Source organism: Oryza brachyantha, chromosome 6 (genome assembly GCF_000231095.2).
Source record: "Oryza brachyantha chromosome 6, ObraRS2, whole genome shotgun sequence".
Taxonomy (NCBI): Eukaryota; Viridiplantae; Streptophyta; class Magnoliopsida; order Poales; family Poaceae; genus Oryza; species Oryza brachyantha.
In genome coordinates this window covers 9,535,357-9,554,958 of record NC_023168.2, presented here as the reverse complement: position 1 = coordinate 9,554,958, position 19,602 = coordinate 9,535,357, and the positions used below count along the sequence as shown (strand labels likewise).

The following is a 19,602-nucleotide window of genomic DNA, read 5'->3' as shown; positions in this document are numbered from 1 at the left end:
CCAAGTTCCACCGGAGTTGAAACCTCGGTTAGGAGGGTGGCGATGCGCCGAAAGAAGTTGATCTAATTGATTGGTAGATGAAAAACAATGACCCCGGGCATACATATTTATACCCTCGGGTTAAGGCTAGGCCGTGTTGGACACGACATACAACTCCTAATAGATAAAAAGAAATAACAAACTAGTCCTATGCGGACTCTATCTGTAACTCCTACTAGATAAAACACACACAAGTCCTGATCAGACTCTAATCTCTTAGAGATAAAATAAAATCCTAACTAACTCTAATTAATAGATAAATTTATGCCGCCAAGCCTTGGTCTTAAAGATTCCCTATCGGATTCAAACTCTTTCGGATAAAATTTCTATCGGCGATTGCACCTTTCCTTATTCGAATCCAATACGGGAATTTACCAAATTTTGGTGTTAACAGTGATACCAGTTTAATTGCTGAAAACTACACTTTTTAGCTTGTAGGATTTACTTTTTAGCTCCTAAACCAAAAATGGTGTTGTGATATTTCTTTCACCTAAATTCAAGTTAACATGTGCTCTACTCACTATATTTATTTCATGATTTATTGATCATTTTGCATGTGCATGTTTATTTGGCTCTTATTCTCGCATATTGCTTCTTTTTGGTAGATTCGGAGAATCCAGAGAGTAACGGGCCACATCCAGAGGTTGAAAGTGACCAAATGCAGTAGCAACGCAAGCACCTAAGCATATAGAACCTATGCTTTCTCTATAAATATTTTGGTTGCAAAACTATACCTATATATATGCATGTGTTGTCTAGATGTTAAAATGTCGGTTTTTGGTGAATGGGTAAATCCTATTTATGCATTTATTCCCTGTTATTTTGCTGACCTTATACCTTGTCACCACTGTATAGGAGTGTTTGGGTTGTTTTATTCATCAATGCTTAGCCATGCTTAGTGCTAATGAATTATATGGATGGGCAAAACTATTAACTGTGGTATGTGGACAACTTGCGTTAATGGGCATAAAACTTGATCACTTACACTAGATAACGATTGATGAAATATGTTGAACTTCGACGGTGATAGGGCGATGATGGAAGGTTGGTTTTCCTTGATGCAAGTAGCCCCGTCTGGGTCATTAATAACCGAACATTTTGACATCTATTCAAGCACCCTACGTACTTACCATATGCCGTATATAGGAACCGGCTTGTCCTATTACTGATTCTACTGTGATCATTTATACCATGTTAGAGAGACGTGAGGGCAGGTAGCCCTTTGGAGGGCCCTGGGTGCCTATGTTGGCCGGGGATGCCTCCCGCGTGGCGCGCCCGCCATGGTCACACCACACGCACGTGACTGAGTTGTTGGGAATCCCGGCGTGGTATAGGTGGTTGGGGTTGGGCTAAGAAAAGACATGTGATGAGGTTGAATCACTTGACGGACCGCACCTGTGTAGTTGGTAGCACTTGATCCTTGTTCATTGGGTGTGGGTCTAGTTGTACACCTCTGATCAGAGTATAAATCTATTCGATTAGCCGTGTCCATGGTTACGGACGACACTTGATGTGTATCTTAGTTTCGTTAGTATCCAACTTGGATTAATATGGATGGGTGTATGTTTGATGGTGATATTGACATGTTGTGTCATGTTAGTATGGATTTTGGTGGTCCATTTTTGGTGTTATGAGTGCCGTTTGGGCTTATTTGTACATTCATTTCAGATTATTATGCTTGCTGTCCAAAAATTAAAATGATGCTAGTCCCACTTGTCTTCAATTATTTTACTCAGTATTTGCTCAATAAAATTGGCTTTATGCAATTCATAAACCTAGATGGCTTAGGTGAAAGTAAATGTTTGCATATTTCTCTCTCCTTTGTGTATATATATCTTTGGGTACGTCTTGCGAGTACAATTTTGTACTTAACCCGATGCCTGCATTTCAGGAGAGAATTCTAGCATTGAGCTTTGTTTTCTGTGTGGTCACTGCTCTCCCGAGCGTAGCGAGGGCAGTGAGTGATCCATCTATCTTGCAGCTTGGCTCTTGCCCGGTCGGTTTGCCCTAGTGGGGTTATGGTGCCACCTGTTTTTGCTTTATGCTTTTCTATCTTATTTGAAACTTCCGCTATTATCTTATGTGTTGTAGGCAGGGACCTCGGACAATATTATGTATCTTGTACCTTGCTGTATTTTACACCTATTTATGCACTTGTGATGATGTTCCAATTGCTTGCGATAAAAGTGTAAGGCTAGTCGCATTCCTTGGGACTAGCCAAGCATGAGTAACGAGTTTTGATCGCTTGAGATAATTGGGGATACCACTTTGGTTCGAGTTACTAGGGTATGCTTTTGGTCGCCGCTTTCGTGTGGTTGACGGGCATATGACAGAGTGGACTAGCAAGCTATCTTACGGTTATGTCTTGCACTCACTACTAGACACTCCGGTTATTATAACTGAAGGTTGTCAATCGCGATCATAGAGCATTTAAGACGGGTGGCTATTTTTGGGTGTATGGATCCCACTCCTCCAATAGTATTTGGTAGTCGCTTTAATTTGGACACTAAATGATATAATACTCGGGGTGTCGACCTACATGTGTTACAATACATCTAGCTATAGTAACATAGGCTATAGTAAAAGTACACAACATTGTTATTTGAGACCCTAGTAACACATTTTCAGGGTTATAGTCACACGTTTAGGATACTATAAATCTATCCTGACGTATTGTCAAGAAAGAATTGAGGAAAATAGTCACACCATTGTGCTATTAAAAATGTAAGCCTTTACATATGAGAACATTGTCAGGAAGGTCAAAGAGCTTCCAAATGTCATGCGGCTAGCTGATTCGCTATTATCTTTTAATGTATGCATCGCACTGTCAGTTTTTTCAGCTATTCATCTGCATATCATATTTCTTATCATGTAAGAAAACAATTTGATTATTATTCTTATTTCATTCTAAAGAAATACATACTTAAAACTATTATATCACATAGTGTGACTTATATTCCAATTATTTATTTATCAAATACTATGTCACGTGGATTCCACGTGCATGATTACTAGTTTTCAGTAATATAAAGCATTATTTTGACTGCAACATAATGCATCCTTCACTATTTCCATGCATAGATTCTGATTCGTGCATCTCTGCTTCTCAGCAATCTTCTTCATTCTAGATGCTTGTTACTGTCCATTACCCTCCATTACCCAAATGGTCTATAGATTATAGATTAATAGTAGCATGACAACTACACACCATTCATAGCATTAAACTCTTTATCTAATGCAGCCATATCTGTTGTTTACATATTTTATGTATGTTGGACAACCAAGATCGTTATTTTATTCAATTATTGTGATAATTTTAAGATTTATAATTAAGAGTAAAATGCATAGACGGTCCTTAAACTTATGAGGAGATGTCATTTAGGTCCGTAAACTTTAAAAATGCCCATCTATGTCTTTAAACTTGAGAGCAGATGTCATTTAGATCCATAAACTGAAAAATTACACATCTAGGTCCATCGTCTTGGTTTAATGAATCATAGTTAATCCAAATCTCATTTTACTGAAGCTGACCGTTGATGAAAAGTAGGTAGCACGTTTGTAAACAACCCCCTTCACAATGAAAAGTATAGAAATAATTGTAATTTACCCCTTCGTGCTATACTAGTTCCCTGGAATCCACAAAAATCCCCAAATCTCTTGCCTCCCTCAATGAATAGGATTGGTGGTGAGGAATGGAATAGTGACGAGAGAGGGACTAGAGAAAGCGAGGTTATGGCGACTACTAAACAAGCCAGAGCTTGGAGACGCCATGGTGTTATGCTATTGAAGCCATGCTTTGCGCTTACCACAACAACCTCATCGTCTCTGGCTGGTTCCCAAATCCCGCAATTCACCTCCTAGCTAGCCAGAAACCCTAGCCTCCGTAGGAGACGAGGGATTTAGGGATTCTTCTAGATTTCAGGGACATAATGTCGCATGAAGGTGTAAATTACAATTATTTCAACACATCTTTTTTATCATGGAGGACATCGTTTGCAAACGTGCTACCTAAGTGAAATGCCACGTCAGCGGTCAGCTTTAGTCAAATGAGGTTTGGATCGACTATGATTCATTAAACCAAGATGGTGGATCTAAATGTGCAATTTTTATGTTTATGAATCTAAAGACATCTGCTCTCATGTTAAGGACCTAGATGTGCATTTTTAAAGTTTACAGACCTAAATGACATCTTCTACCAAGTTTAAGGACCGACCATGTATTTTACTCTATAGTGAGTAATATGGGAATCTCTACTCTTTTGATCTACTAGTATTAATGTGGGATTCTCACATGGGAGCATTCGATTAGCAAAAGAAAAATAATGACTTCAATATCACAACCACACACATGTGTGATCTTGCATCACACAATGTTCTAGTACATATCAAGTTTCATTACATAGAACCAACATACCAAATAAAATAAATAAAGAACAAGTGTAGCATATTAATTTCAGTTGTTTTCCCAAACCATATAATTCCTATACACTACAACAGAACCTAGCAAATTTGATGGGTCATCCGTGACGGAACCTAACAGCCCGTCACACCCACACTCATCTGTGACAAGCCAAAATAAGGCCCGTTGTAGATGACTCTATTCAGTTTGGCCCGTCACCGATGACATATCATCTGTATTGGGCCAAAATTTACGCCTGACACGACTTATCCGTGAAGGGCCAAAATCAGCGCCCGTCACCGATGACACTTATCCGTGAAGGGCCAAAATGAAGGCCGGTCACGGATGAGTCATCCGTGACGGGCCATAACTATAGCCCGTCAAAGATGAAATGAGTCATCCGTGAAGGGCCAAAATTAGTGCCCGTCACGGACGAGTCATCCGTGACGGGGCATAATTATGGCCCGTCAAAGATGACATGAAAGACTTCTAATGAAAATTTTTCCTCCTCACCACTTCAAAATTTTTATCTTTCCCCCTCGTCTCTTCCTCCTCCCCCTGATATACTTCCCTTCTCCTCACCCGTTCTCTTCATCTCTCACTCTTTCTCTCTTCTCCCTCTCTTTCTCTTCCTCTCTCGGCACCGAGCTCAAGGGGGTGGCATGCGCGTGGCGGCTAGCATGTCGCCCCTGTCGCTCGGGCTGCCCCCTCCATGGTGGCGCCGACCCTGACGATGGGCGGCGACGACAACGAGTGGGTGACGACGACGACATGGGTGGTGGAGGCGACGCTGACCCGACGACGATGATGAGTAGACGGCGACGCGGGCCCCGTCCTGCCCGGACCTGTAGGTGGGAGTGGGCGGTGGGAGTGAGGGCGACCGGTGTTGGGAGCAGGGATCCGACGGCGGCTTGGAGTAGAAATTATTTTAGTGTAGTTATAATTGAATGTAGTTTTAGTACACTACTAATTGCTTGGCTGTAGTTTTTTTAGTGCACTACTAATCAGAAAAATTTCCACAGGCTATAGTTTTTATTTTAGTGTTGAAACTAAAATAATGTATGGATGGATATATATGTGTGGGGGTTCTTGGAATATATATATTGCTTCATTCTTTTTTTGAGGGCATAGCGAGCAACATCATGAGGCCACGAAATAAATCAAATTATTTTTTTGTTGTGTATTTCACTATCCGTGAAGGGCCGTAATAAGCGCTCGTCACGGATGAGTCATCCGTGACAGGTCGTATCTCATGGCCCGTCACAGATGACTCATCTGTGACGGGCCGTAATTTTAGCCCGTCGAAGATGAGTCATCCGTGACGGGCTATGAGCATATCGGTGATGGGTTTTACTTTTGGCCCGTTAAAGGTTATGTCCATCGGTGACGAATTTTGGCTTGTCAATGATAGGTTTTTCTTATCACTGACCACTCATCACTGACCAGACCATTGTCCGTCACAAATAAGGATTTAGACCCGTCACAAATAACCGGTTCTGTAGTAGTGATAGGAAACTAATTATAATTGGCAATGACTAAAATATTAATTCCAATGCAACTGCATGTCTTCAATATACCATGACTCTTATAACTAGGAGCAATGACAAGCAAAGTTATATAAACAATATGTGCTAGCATGACATCAACGGATATCTTCATATGAGTGTACGGCGATATTCTCCAAGAGCCCATATTGGGAATAAATTGCGGTAGTTGGGGTAGTTAAAGTAAACTGAAGAGTTGAAGGACCCAATGTGTTCCTGTTGTAAAAATGAAAAAATGAGTACGTGGCATCCGAGGAGAATTAGTTTTCATGTGATGGGGAAAAGTCAAAAGTTAATCTCATAACAAAGGACAGCAAAGGAAAACTTCTATTGAAACTCAAGCTGCGTTTGTTCATGCCCTATTCCAGGTGATCAAATTATTTACATCAAGATCTATACCATCATGATTGATTATTTTTATTCATTTCTAATTCCGTTCTCAAAATCTTATGGCATTAACTTAATGAAACATAGCTCTCAAACTGAAATTCTAAATACTCCCCCTTTATAGGTGACATGCCTACCTATTCATAACTCGTTAATTCATAACTCGTTAATTGTACTTTTATCCTCACTTCACGTCTTAGCAGAGTTTGATGTAAAAATTTATAGTAAGACTCCTACTTTTTGTATGGCCACCCCAAACTAAGTTTGGTGAATACTATTTCTCTCTTCTCTTCAAATCATCTAGGCCGCGTTCAACTTAGAGGGGGGAGTGGGTTAGTTATCTGACGTAAAAAATATAGTAATAGATTAATACATGATTACTTAATTATTAATTATTAAAAAATATAAAATAGATTAATATGATTTTTTTAAACAACTTTCCTATAGAAAATTTTTATAAAATATACACTATTTAGTAGCTCGGGAAGCGTGCGCGTAAAAAACGAGGGGAGTTAGATTTCTTGTCAAGGTGCCGAACGCAGCCCTAGAGTTATTTATAGTTTTGGGTTGTTTAATCTATTGTGCAAACTATAAAACTTCTCTCATCAATGCATACAGTACATGCAAATTATCTGCAAGCTGTGGATAGATAATCATGGGCGCAATTAATACAAAGCATACAAAGTATTACAGTTTGGCAATAAGAGAAATTAATTATGTACCTTATTTCTACTATCTCAACCTCTAATTTTCATGTAGGTACAACAAACATTTCTCTTCTTATAGTTCAATTTGGGTGAAATTTTCATGGATAATTTGGGGAATTGAGCTATTAGGGGATGCAGATAATTCTGGCCTCATTGCAGTTGGGCCCACCAGAACAAACCATGATTGACTAATCAGTTTGTGCTTTACAAACTAGTGGCCCTGATCAGTTTGTGCTTGTTGATGGTAAGGCTCAAATGGAGACATATGACACTGTTAATAGCTTTACTGGTAGTGGACGATAATTTCTATGTTTAGCTTGCTACCAAGAACATGAAAACCAACTTGTCAAAACACGTGAGTTTTATGGTGGTCAAGAACACTGTAATCTCATGGAATCGTGGCACCTCAACAACAACCATGTGCACCACCGAGCTTACCAATGACTATTCAGGTCATGCGTGAAGTTGCTTTTTTGGAGAAACATAAACATACGAAATGGCCGTGCGTCTACCAATGACTATTCTAATACCACTTGTTATAAAAAAAAAAGGCATAACAGAGCCTCATATTTAACATAAAAAATCTTATGAGAAAAAACCATGGACGTTGTCCGGCAATAACTACTATGAGAGAATGATTACGATGCAGGAGAATGCAATGTACGGTCGTATATTTTCCATGTAGTTTAGAAGAGATATATAAGGAAAAATCCAAGAGTCTTAATGTGAAAAGATAGGGAGAATCCTATTAGGAAACCAATCCTACTCTAAATAGGAAATAACTGAGAGAAATCCTACTAGGAGACTGATATGAATATAATTCTAGTTAAATTTGGATTACATAATTCATAATTTCAATTGCTATGGAGCAAATTCGATCTTCTCGTCCAAAATATTTATTGATCCATGGATTTACAATCTGTCTGTCATGTCCACTTCTGAAAGAAAGTTCTCGTATATTTTTCCAAACAGATTGGCAGCAGGTTCTTTTATTTCACGGGAAATTACGTGTCACCGGTAATTACGGGTATTTTTCTGCTACCGGTGAAAAAAAAAATTCAGAGTTGCCAACCAGGCCCTTAGCTTCTGGACGAAAATACCCGCTCAGTATATTCCAAACGAAATAAATCAATTTATTTGTATTTGCTTTCTTCAAAATGGTGGGAAATACAAGGTACGTACGTCCAGTAAACTTGTCAGGCTAAAAAACTATTTACAAATAACATGGATTTTCAAGAGTTGAGGTCAAGTACGTAGTTAAGACTAATAGCCTATACTCTTATTTTTATTACTCCATGTAAAACTTTCTAGTCTTGTCTAAATTCATATGGTTGCTAATGAATCTAGACATATATATAAATAATGTACATTTATTAATTGATGAATTTAGCCAAGGCTAGAAAGTCTTGGAATATAAAACGGAGGTATAGTATAAGATTTTTTGATCTTTTTTTCTAAAATAAAGTTTCTTCGAGTTTGATGAAGTTTATAGGCAAATATAGAGCAGCATTGTCAACATAAATAAATTTAATCTCATAATATATTAAAAAAAGTAAACATCTTGTGATATGAGAAGGAGGGTATAGCCATATATATATTGCTAGTTCAGAATAACTCACTTGTTGAGGAAAGTCGCCTGTCTCTAGCTGCATATTGATTAACACTTTTGCAGCACGATGTAGTGGTGTTCTGTCACGTTCCATCTAAATACGAGACAAACATACCGATATATGAAAATAGCCTATGAAAAAAATAATCTGTTTGTATTCGCAGTGTTCCACATGTAAAATGAAAAAAAAGGAAAGAAAAACTAACCTGCCCGGCAGAAATGAGTGCTAGCATCGCCCAAGCTGTGTGTACTGCATGAGTACAACTACCCTCTACGTAAACCTGATAAAGATTTTAAACAACCAATAAGAACATAGATAAATGTCGCTAGCCACGACAATAGAAGCCGTGCACTTTAATTTGGATCCAAATTTATACTCAGTTTTTTGCATTAAGTTTTTGAAACATGTAACAGTCTTCCTATCTTTAAAATTTTGGTAGCTAGTACATCAATATTTTGAAATATGTAACGTACTATACATGAAAAAATAATATATATAGTACGCACTAATATTATTCACCTCGTTTTCACATGACTGATAGCTCTCTCCCCAGCCACCTGTTTCTAGTTGTTTTGATAGCAAAAACTCACAAGCTTTCCTGATGCAAATACTGTTGTCATATGTTCTTCCTGAAGAAACCAAACCTTTTACCGCGAACATAGTCCCATATATATAGCATATGGCCCAAGTGCCATACCTGCCAGATGACAGAAAAAAAAAAAAAGGTTGCATACACACACAGACACAAAAAAAAAAAGATGCCATACATCCAGATAAAAAAACATAATAAATTTGATGTATTAATTTCTGGACGAACCATGAGCCATCCCTGTTCTGATTACTCTCGATATATCTGGAAGCTTGATTGATGCATTTATTTATCTCTTCAGTGCGGTATTCATGATAGAGCTCTCTAAACAGTATTAGAGTCATTATCACAGACGCCGTACATTCAACAGTCCTGTCAATGCGTTTCATACAAATGAGTTAGTTATTCGTATATGCAAAAGAGATATAGGTGCTGAGAGTTTGAAGAACAGTATAATTTCTTACGGATAATCGGCAACAATGTTTCTGAAACTTTCGGATGGATTCAAAATCTGGGTGTCAAACAAAATATTGTGAGTTCACTTATTGTAGGTGGCTGCACATATAAGTAAAAGATATTTTTGGATAGTCGCTGGATTTGGAGTTTCACTGGTTTTATTTAGATCAGCTATTAATTGTCGCCAATAAAGTGCAGGCTTGTAGCTTAGCTGTGGAATAACTATTTAGTCTTCTTTACAATGCTAGCTTGCTATATATTTAAATTGCTCTGTGTTTCTTCTAAGGGATCACTATGCACATGTACCATCAAGTATTCCCTTTGAATATCATGAACCATCGACTAGTTTTCACTAAAAATTTCACTCTGTGACCCTTTGCGAAAACTTATTTCAATACTGGACTGTTGCAAAAACACAACCTATAAATGAAATCGATTGTTAATTTATTTAATCAAAAAATGTTAAAATCATTTTATATAAACAGCAAATCTTAGTGACCAGATAATAGTTAAGCTGCTCACCTCTATCCAAGAGTAAGATCTTTGCCGTTCAAATGTCGAGAAGGAACCATCATTGTTCTTCAGAGAGTAACAATCTATTGTTAATCAAATGTACTTTCCAGCGATGCCAAAATATTTTAATTATATCCAATAAATTAACTCTCTTGTGAGAAAAAATATGTTACCACCAATAATTGCAAACTAATTAATGGGTGGAATGACCTCTCATTATTTAATCTAAAATAAGTTGTTTCACTATTTCGTCTGTTGGAACTGAGATGCATGGCTTCATAGACCTTTCTGGTTTTGTTAATTCTGCTCACATATTTCATTTTGCGCTTTTGAATACAAAAACTATAGATGGACTAATAAGTACATTTTAAGAAAGAGATCAAACTTTTTCAGAAATATAGCTTATCTTCCCTCCCGAAATAGAGCTTAAACATTTGTAAAATAAAAAACATAAATATATTCTAGATATCTCATATAATATGTCTCCAAGTTCAGCAAGGTCGGTTATTACCATATCTGTTTATAACGATTGCAAGGTCTCCAATAAGGATCCATGCTAGTCAAAATGGCTAAAGTCCTCAAATTAATCGAAAATGCTAGAAGTTCCGTCATTAATTAATAAATTGGACAAAAATGAGGAATACTTTCAGTAATTACGATAATTTATTCTCAGATTTTGATTAATTTGTAACTGGCAGCGATTTGATTGAAGCTGAGAAAATTTGAAAAAATAGCAAAATCCCAACTACTCCTATCTACTTATTTAACGTGCTACTGAGACGAAACATTTTGTTTGCTTCTTTTGGCTCACTTTTATATGGCATATTTCAATGTCAGGAAGTCTTTAGGACTAAACTGTTACCACATTAATTGTTTGGAAGTACTTTCAATTATGATCGAATCTCTGTTGGAATAATGATTACACGCTAAATATGTTTGTAGGTCAATTAAACTAATTATTTGTCAAAAATTTTAAAGTTTGGCTTGGTGAAATACAAAGACATCTTATAAAAGTGAACAAAAAGGAGTAATTCACTTTGCATTGCCGTATCAAATTTAAATAAAATATTGGCATATACCGTGTACGATACGAACCATGCGTGCATGCATTACTTGTTTGCTACCAAACAACGTGTGATATTTCCCCCCTTATTAGGTTTCCCTTTGATTATTTTCGTGCTAGCCATGTAAATGTCCTTGCATAAATTCTCCAGTTAAAATAATTAAGACAATCTTATACAACAGATTTATTGAACTAAACCTAAATCAATTAAATTTTTAATGTGAATGTTACAAAAAAGATTCTCATTACAACAAATTTATACCTAAATTTGATATTCACAAAACTAAAATGTATCTTTCCAAGTAAAATATTTAATTTTCCTGTGCGAAGGCAATGGTTTATGACTGGTATGACATTTAATTGTTCTTATGCCCAAATAGATGAAAGCTTTTCTACAGATTATTACCAGTACATGAATGTTATTTATTTCTGGATCTCTCCATAAAATGAGTGGTGTGCATTATTGTATAGTCGATATTTCTTGTGGTATAAAAAGCACGGTACCTGTCAAAGGACTAGAAAAACTCTGAAGAATATATTTCCTCCATCCCAAAATAAATCAAATCCTAAAGTTTAACTTTGTTCCAAAATAAATCAATTACTACTTCCTTACCTATCTTTATCTGCAAATCGAGGAGTTCATCTGTTTAAATATCCCTTACCTACCTAACAGTGTGCCACTTCCCTGTTAATTAGGGGATGTTTGGTCTTTTCTGTATGCTACTAAAGTTGCATTAAGATGCTAGGAATAGGTTTATTCTTGGACAGACAATATAGGTGTTTAAATGTAAAAAAGCATACCTTGAGTGAAAGAAGGAAATCGATTGTGTCATAAATCCTCTCCTTTTCCATTGGTTGGCCAACAACGCTCGGAGAGAATTTTGATAACATCAGTATTACCTAAAGTAAATGAAAATAACAAAAGTCAACACATTGTCATCAGACAAGAGAAATACATAGCTGTGCTTTTGGGTTTAGGCTTTTTTACCATTCTTAAAAAAATAACCTGAGATACCAAAAATTTTGCTGCAAAATTTTGGTATCTTAAGATACATTGTACCTCAAGATACTAAATTTTTACACTAAAAAATACGTTGAGGTATATTTTTAAGGATGGTAAAAAAATTTGTTTGAGTTTATGAAGCAGCTAGCTATATGGATTAAAAGAATTATCGTCAGTCATCTATATTACCAAGCCGGCCTCTACTGACCTTAAGTGCTTCGGCAGAACAATCGCTCGAGCCCCAGCCTTGATCTGCAGTTGATAGTGTCCATGAACCCTTTGCTGTATGGCGAAACCAGTAACTTTGATCGCCAGGATGATTTCTCCTAATCTGCTTACAATTAAATTGCAAGAAATTGTTTTAAGTTAATTCTGAGATAATATACATCTCGTAATCAAAATTAGTTGAAAACAATCTGAAGATCACGTGCAGCAGACCTGTGCTCTTTTTATATAGCTGTGAGCTCTCTCTATAGTTGGACCATATTCATTGATGAGATCGGTTGAGCACAAGGACTGAACGACAAGTGCTATCTCCCAATTATGGGTACCATCTTCTATCTGACTCAATAGTATACAATACATCAAGGTTGAGTACATATGCTATGTTTATATTTCGAAGTCAAGCGTATAATCAATTAGTAGGGACTAATTAAGAAGGTACTCTAATTACTCATTGAACCTATATTCTATTGTATAAGAGTTCAAGCCGACTTGATATGTAACAAAAGACACAAGTTATTTGCACGGAATGTTTACAAGGATAATTCTAGATCAATGCGACTGTTACCACAAATTGTAAATACAAGAAAAACAGACTAAATATTACGGTCAAAAATATTTGTCGTCAATGATAAGATTTTGTCAAGCTTCTACCATCGATAATTTTTAAATGTTTAGTTTAATTATAAAATAAATGAGATACACGTAGATTATACTCAAAAAGCATTATCATTGTATCATAAACATATTAGAGTTTATAAATTTATTTCAACACAAAATTGTTTATCGGAATTTTAGAAGTTTGATCAAATCTTATCTTAAATGAAAAATATTTTAGACATGAGAGATTATATAACAATACCTTGGTCTTCATGCCATCTTCTGCCATCCATAAATAATCATGTATTCTTGGAAGATGTCGTTTTATTGTATCAGACTTTGGATTTTCTACCCAGCAGCAAATCATATTTAATGCCTGATGATGTTGATGAACAAATATATAATGTTAGATATAAAAATACTAGTGGCATTACTTGGGAGCAACGATATTTGGATGTATCATAAGTATGACTATCTTTAATTTCAGTTAAGAAAAACCTTATAGTTTGGACTTATAATTCATAGGTTACTGAAATATTCTAGTTTGCGTATATTATTTGTGTTGTCTGATAATTAAATAAAGTTACTACAAATCCAGTGACCCATGACACGACATCTGTAACAGATCTGTACGTATGATACAAATGACTCAGCTTTTAAGGATTAAAATGTAACCCGTTTGAGATAGAGCTATTTAAGATGACCCATCGCATGTACAAGGGAATCTATGGTAGGTTGTAGTTCAAACCTATCAAAGACGATCTATAATGGGTCACATGACCCGTTAAAGAAGTCACATTATCAGTGACGGGTGTAGTGGAAGAAACTATAATAGATGAGAGCAATCATCTCTGATAGGTCATAAAATACCATTCATCACAAGTAATGTTACCTCTGATGGGTGTTAGTTACAACCTGTCATAGATAAATAAAAATTAAAATTTTGAATGTTTGAAACAGTCTCGAACGAAAATATGCCATATATGAAAATTTAATATCCCATCATGATATAGAACTTTATAGCTGAAAATATTTTCATCCAAGATCTTTTACATGCTCAAATTTGCATTATATGAGACGAGATCTAATTTCAAATATGAATTTTTAAAATTTTTAAATGACCTCGGATGGAGACATATCCGATAGCAAAGTTGTATATCATAACTAGATCTACAACTTTACAATTCACAGTATTTTCTTTTGAGACGAATTACGCTCCTATATATCATTATAACGTGAGATTTATTTTGAAAAACCAAATTTTGAAATCTTTAAATAACATGGGATGGAGATATTCATTATATGAAAGTTGTACAACATAGTAATATCTAAAACTATGTATGTTAGTCAAATGGGGACTAGGGTTCCTCTTCCTCCTGGGTTTAGTTACTTTGGTTGTCATCTCATCGCAATAACACAAATGTCAGCAGGGTGATATGCAATACAAAAAACAGTTGGTAGTGCATAGGGGCCAATGCCTGCAATATATGCCCGAGGCACCTCCCCCCTCCCCCCCCCCCCCCCCCACATGATGTTTCATGCTTAAATTTTCAAGAATAGTGTGGAGACATACAAGATATACATCAATATATAAGGTATGTGCCAATATAACTTCAACTGCACATCGCTAGGGGCATGGTTGCTCTCCTTTATCTTAGTCATTTATCTTCTTATGCCTAAGAAGAGTGTTGTGACCTACAAAATCTACATATGTAAAATACGTCGGATATAGCTACTTAGACGGTAAGTTGCTCAAGGCCCTGTCAGTCATGAAATCCTTCACCAAGGACATCTTTGAGTAGCTCTTAGATGTACCAAGGGCACTGTCTTCGGAGAAATCTTTGAGAATCTTGTTCAACACAATACAAACTCATATAAAAAATGTTAGGTGTCAAGAGCCCGAGGTAACACCAGGGGCCCAGGTGCCCTACACACACATTGTCCTAGGGTTCTTTCTTGACAATCCCTACAAGGGGGGCATAATGTGTAGGTAAGGCCTAAAGGTGCCACCAATGGGATGTGTCTGATGGTAGGACTTACAACTTGTTCGGGAATAACAGCGCCCCATCAATAATAGGGGGCGACATGGAGGAGTTGTGGTTTTAAGTGACTGGACAACTAAATGCAACCAGGAGGTGTCAAGACCTAGGGTTGTCTATGACGCCACCTCTCTTGGAATTTTTGGAACTTGGGGATGTGGCAAGACCTAGAGAGGGGCACATGTCCCACATATATTGGTTATCAAGGATGCTTGCACTGCTTACACGTCGGCAACGCCTGGCTCCATTAGGGATACCTATGGATAGATGTCATCAACAAAGGGGTCTACTGAACCTGTGACGTCTGGTCAGGGTTTCTGGGGCATAACGGTGACAACAAGAGTCGATGAGCCACGTGATGTCCCTATGATGTCAGAGGGGACATTGATAGGACTCCTTGTTACTTTTCCCTAGATGATAGTGGCACTATAGAAGCCGCTTGGACTACAAAAAGGAGGGGTCAAGCCATGTAATACCGATTGATAAACGAAGTTTTATCAAAGAATAGAGAAAACCCTACCAAAGGAAGTACTACTAAGAAACAGGCCACACATTTGCATTGCCAACTCCAAAACCAAACAAGTAGGGTGTTACATGATTGAGTGGCTCGAACTTGTATAAACCTCTATGTTCACTTCGTTACGAAAAACTTGGCCTTCACTAACCTTGCGGCCGAACCTTCCTAATGTGGAGTCTCAACTATCCGATTACAAGTGTGACATAATCTGACAATGTAAGTTATGACTTATTAGAGATGACCCATCATACATGGTATCACCCATCACAGGTGATTTATCCATCCCTGATGGGCGTCTACCCGTAACAGGTAAGATTTCTTACTAGGGACCCCTAACCAGTAATGAGTGGCTATCCCCTTTAGAGATAACGGATTTGATCGGTCACAGATGAGGGGTTCCGACATAGTGCATTCATAATTAGCTCCTCAATGTCCAAGCCATCATCTGCTATACACCACACTCCCTGCCTATCTTCACTCCATGTTTTGCTAGCATTTGCATCGTCTACTACCGCTGATGCATATGTCATTGAGCCCTTTACTCAAGGCCATCTACCTACATCAATACTAGGGCGATAATGTGCATATATATAATTAGTTGACTTTGTTGGTGGTGGATGAGCTCTCACCACCTAGGCTATTCATGCATAAATTATATGGCTATACTGCTTTCTGCTTGAGCTCCCCTAGAGCCTAGGGCCAACACTCGACAATGCTGCGGTATCAACAACGCCTCACACCTACAGCTAGCACGGATGTGATGCTATGTCCTTTCTAACCTTACAAACAAACCTTCAACAAAATTTGGGAGAGGTATGAAGAGATGGGGCATTTTTGGTATATTTGCACTGGTCTACTCAATAGGTGACATAAATTTCTGGAGACCACGCACCATGGTGCACTCATTTCATATTGTTCCTATTATATACGCACATTATTATATTAGAGCCTCTGAATGAATACTTTTAACTTTTACATGAGGCAGTTGCAGCATTGTAAAAAGGGTGTAGTATTGCTCCCAAGAAAGTGAACCTAGCTGGACTCAAGGGTATATATAATTCACATTTTGTAGACTTCATTCTTCAAATGGGGGGTCGGAACAAAAACCGATCACTCTTGTCAATCACTTGTTTTGATATAGCTTTACAGTACTTCCATAGGTGACTGCTACCGTTATTGATTGCTTGCTTTGCTCTAATCCCAGTCTCTAAATGTTCCAATATTAGTAAGGACACTAGTACACCATATTTGCTAATAGAGTTAAGCCATAGAAACCAACTCTTTTGAGTGCAATTAAATCTCTATTCATGCCCTTAAGTTATATTTGTCAGGAATTTGTTTCTCAAATTGTTTTGTTAATGTGTTGGAAAGCCATTATTTTTATATGTAAAATCCAAATCATGTGTGCTAATTCAATACCGCTATTGGAATTTAGCGCCTACTATAGTGCCTGTTATCAATAATCTGCTACGTAGATACCTATCCGCTACTAACCCATTATTTGTTGTCGTCCATAATATGGGAATCAGGGTAACCACTCTAGAAAAAATAGCCTCCGAAGGATTCCTTGTGAGATGGGACCTCTTGAATGATTCCCTATGAGATGGGGCATCTAGATAGCTTGATGCCCGATCCAGCCAAATCAGTAGGACGGCGTCGGGCCAGTTAGCGCCTGACACCTACCATCACCTGCCCTAGACGGGTGGGTGTCTAAACTGATTACTTACTCCTGTGGTGTCAGGGCAGCTCCAGTGTTAGTTCTAAGAGGATGCCAAGAGGGGAGAGAGAGAGAACCAGTTGAGGTGCCATACATTGGAGGGGTGGTGCTAAGTTAGAAATGTTTTGGCACCGGTGCTAGATTTAGCACCCAAGCTAAGGGTTAGAAAATTATTTGTTTGCTCCTAGTCTACCTACCTACAAGGAGAGATGGGGGAGTGAATCACTGAAATAAACTTCTTTATACCTCCTAGTTCCCGCCAGATGGTGCTAGTACATTGGAGAGAAAAAACATAAATTAGCGTGGCAGACTTTAGCTTCATTCCTCTGAACAAACACTAGAGCTGCCCTCAAATCCCCTATGTGCCCCCTTGTCGGAGCATTTAATGGCTATGTGTGTGCCTATTTTCAAAAGGATCAGCATGATGTTTGTGCTATCTAAGACAAGCGATAGGATACAGTCGCCAGACTTGGGAGCTATGATAACTACCAGGAACCAAAATGGAAAATCAATACTAGGCTATGTGTGGAAACCATGACACTGTGCGTCAGCAGGAGCAACATGGGAACATTAAATGGCTAACGGGTAGGCCAAAAGAAGCATTTAGTATATCGGTTGATATTTATTGCTTTGCTGTCGCTATTCCTCCCCCATGTATTGTGGTGACCCTGAGTAATTTTAAAAGGAGGACCGAGCTTGAGGGAGGGACAGAGAAAATACTTTCTCATACCATCAACCTCGTTATAGAAGTATATATTACGCCTTCGTGCGACGCTTAATTTTAAAAGGAGGGCCGAGCTTGAGGGAGGGACAGAGAAAACACTTTCTCATACCATCAACCTCGTTATAGGAGTATGTATTACGTCTTCGTGCGACTCAAAACTATAAAATCATTCATCCACCATCTTCATATTTTTCAACTAGTTCTTCTTCGACCGCGTCCCCTAGACCGAACTCTAGAAGAGGGGTCTTGCTAGAGGAGATGTCCTCTGGCAGTTATTTATTACCTTGTCTGCATCTCCATGTTACTAATTATGATCGCTCCTCCCCGATCCATTAATTATATTGTATCAAAGTATGAATGACCCTTGACGGATGACACCACTGAAAAGTCGTTCCCTCACCTATGCCCATCGGCAAGTCGTTTTCTCACCTACGAGGAGTTGCTATGAAGTTGTTGTAACAGACGTATCCCTCTATTTAAACAGAGTCTAGGACAGAATCTGACTTTAACTCTATCCTAACTCCTATTACAACATCAATTCCTTATTTATAACCAACTAAATACTCATATTCAATGAATAGATTAATTTGATCAGTTAGATGTTATGTTTGGATTCAAAATAAAAGAATACTTGGTTTGATTGGTCAAAGTATAATATTAACCACTGAGCTTACGCAATTTAATTTGTTGCAAATGTTGCCCCAACATGCAAAATAAAAAAAAACACATCTGATTAATTAAATCTAATAAATAAATTCGTCACTCACGGGAAGTTCAACGATTTTAGACATTACCTTGGTTACAGGACAAAGACCAACGAACTGAGTATGCTCATCTTCATAGTGGATATGTTCCATTATGTGTTGTAAAGCTCGTTGTCTTAGTTTGCAGACTGGCCAAAAATTCAAGACTGGATCCACGAACTTGTTCAGACAGGTTGAAATAATTTTATACATTACTGAAGGTGGGTATCTGATGTCCGCCTAACAAAATTGCAAATGAAGTAATCAGAGAGTGCAATCCAGAAAGTCGAATAAACAGTGCGTTACCAAAAAGAAACTTACAGCGGTAAAGAAAATCATCTGTTGCTGATCAAGACAAATCTAGTGCCAGTCTCAAATTACATGTCATTTTAGATTTCTCCTAGGTCACATATTTGTATCTTTTACCAACAATTTCTAGAAATTGATATAGCTTAACATAATAAGATTTAAATTTCTAGATTCACCATGAAAAATACTTTCATAATATATAATTCATATGTTGTTAAACCGTATGAATTTCTGAAAATTGAAAGATATAAATGCTTGACTTAGGACCAAGTTAGAGTGACAAGTATATAATCTGTAACAGAGGAGTATATAAGTTCAGTGAATACAAATTTTCTTTTCACACTTCTGTCCTTTTAATGGTCCTTTTTTTGTCATTTAATTAAATGGTCCACAGTAATACCCCTACAGAATCACTGCTTATC

At 37.4% G+C, this 19,602-nt stretch overlaps 1 protein-coding gene across 1 annotated transcript in view; it reads right to left on the bottom strand.

Annotated features, from left to right (window-relative positions):
• Positions 1-6,092: 6,092 nt before the first annotated feature.
• Positions 6,093-19,602, bottom strand: part of LOC102721561 (achilleol B synthase-like) — a 30,748-nt gene continuing 17,238 nt past the window's right edge. The window contains exons 7-18 of the mRNA XM_006656026.2: positions 18,923-19,111; positions 13,394-13,507; positions 12,748-12,870; positions 12,518-12,640; positions 12,108-12,206; positions 10,253-10,309; positions 9,739-9,785; positions 9,503-9,646; positions 9,205-9,382; positions 8,891-8,965; positions 8,695-8,778; positions 6,093-6,197 (exon numbers count right to left, since the gene is read on the bottom strand). Coding sequence (XP_006656089.2) covers positions 6,093-6,197; positions 8,695-8,778; positions 8,891-8,965; positions 9,205-9,382; positions 9,503-9,646; positions 9,739-9,785; positions 10,253-10,309; positions 12,108-12,206; positions 12,518-12,640; positions 12,748-12,870; positions 13,394-13,507; positions 18,923-19,111 — 1,338 coding nt within the window. The remainder of the gene's footprint in view (positions 6,198-8,694; positions 8,779-8,890; positions 8,966-9,204; positions 9,383-9,502; positions 9,647-9,738; positions 9,786-10,252; positions 10,310-12,107; positions 12,207-12,517; positions 12,641-12,747; positions 12,871-13,393; positions 13,508-18,922; positions 19,112-19,602) is intronic.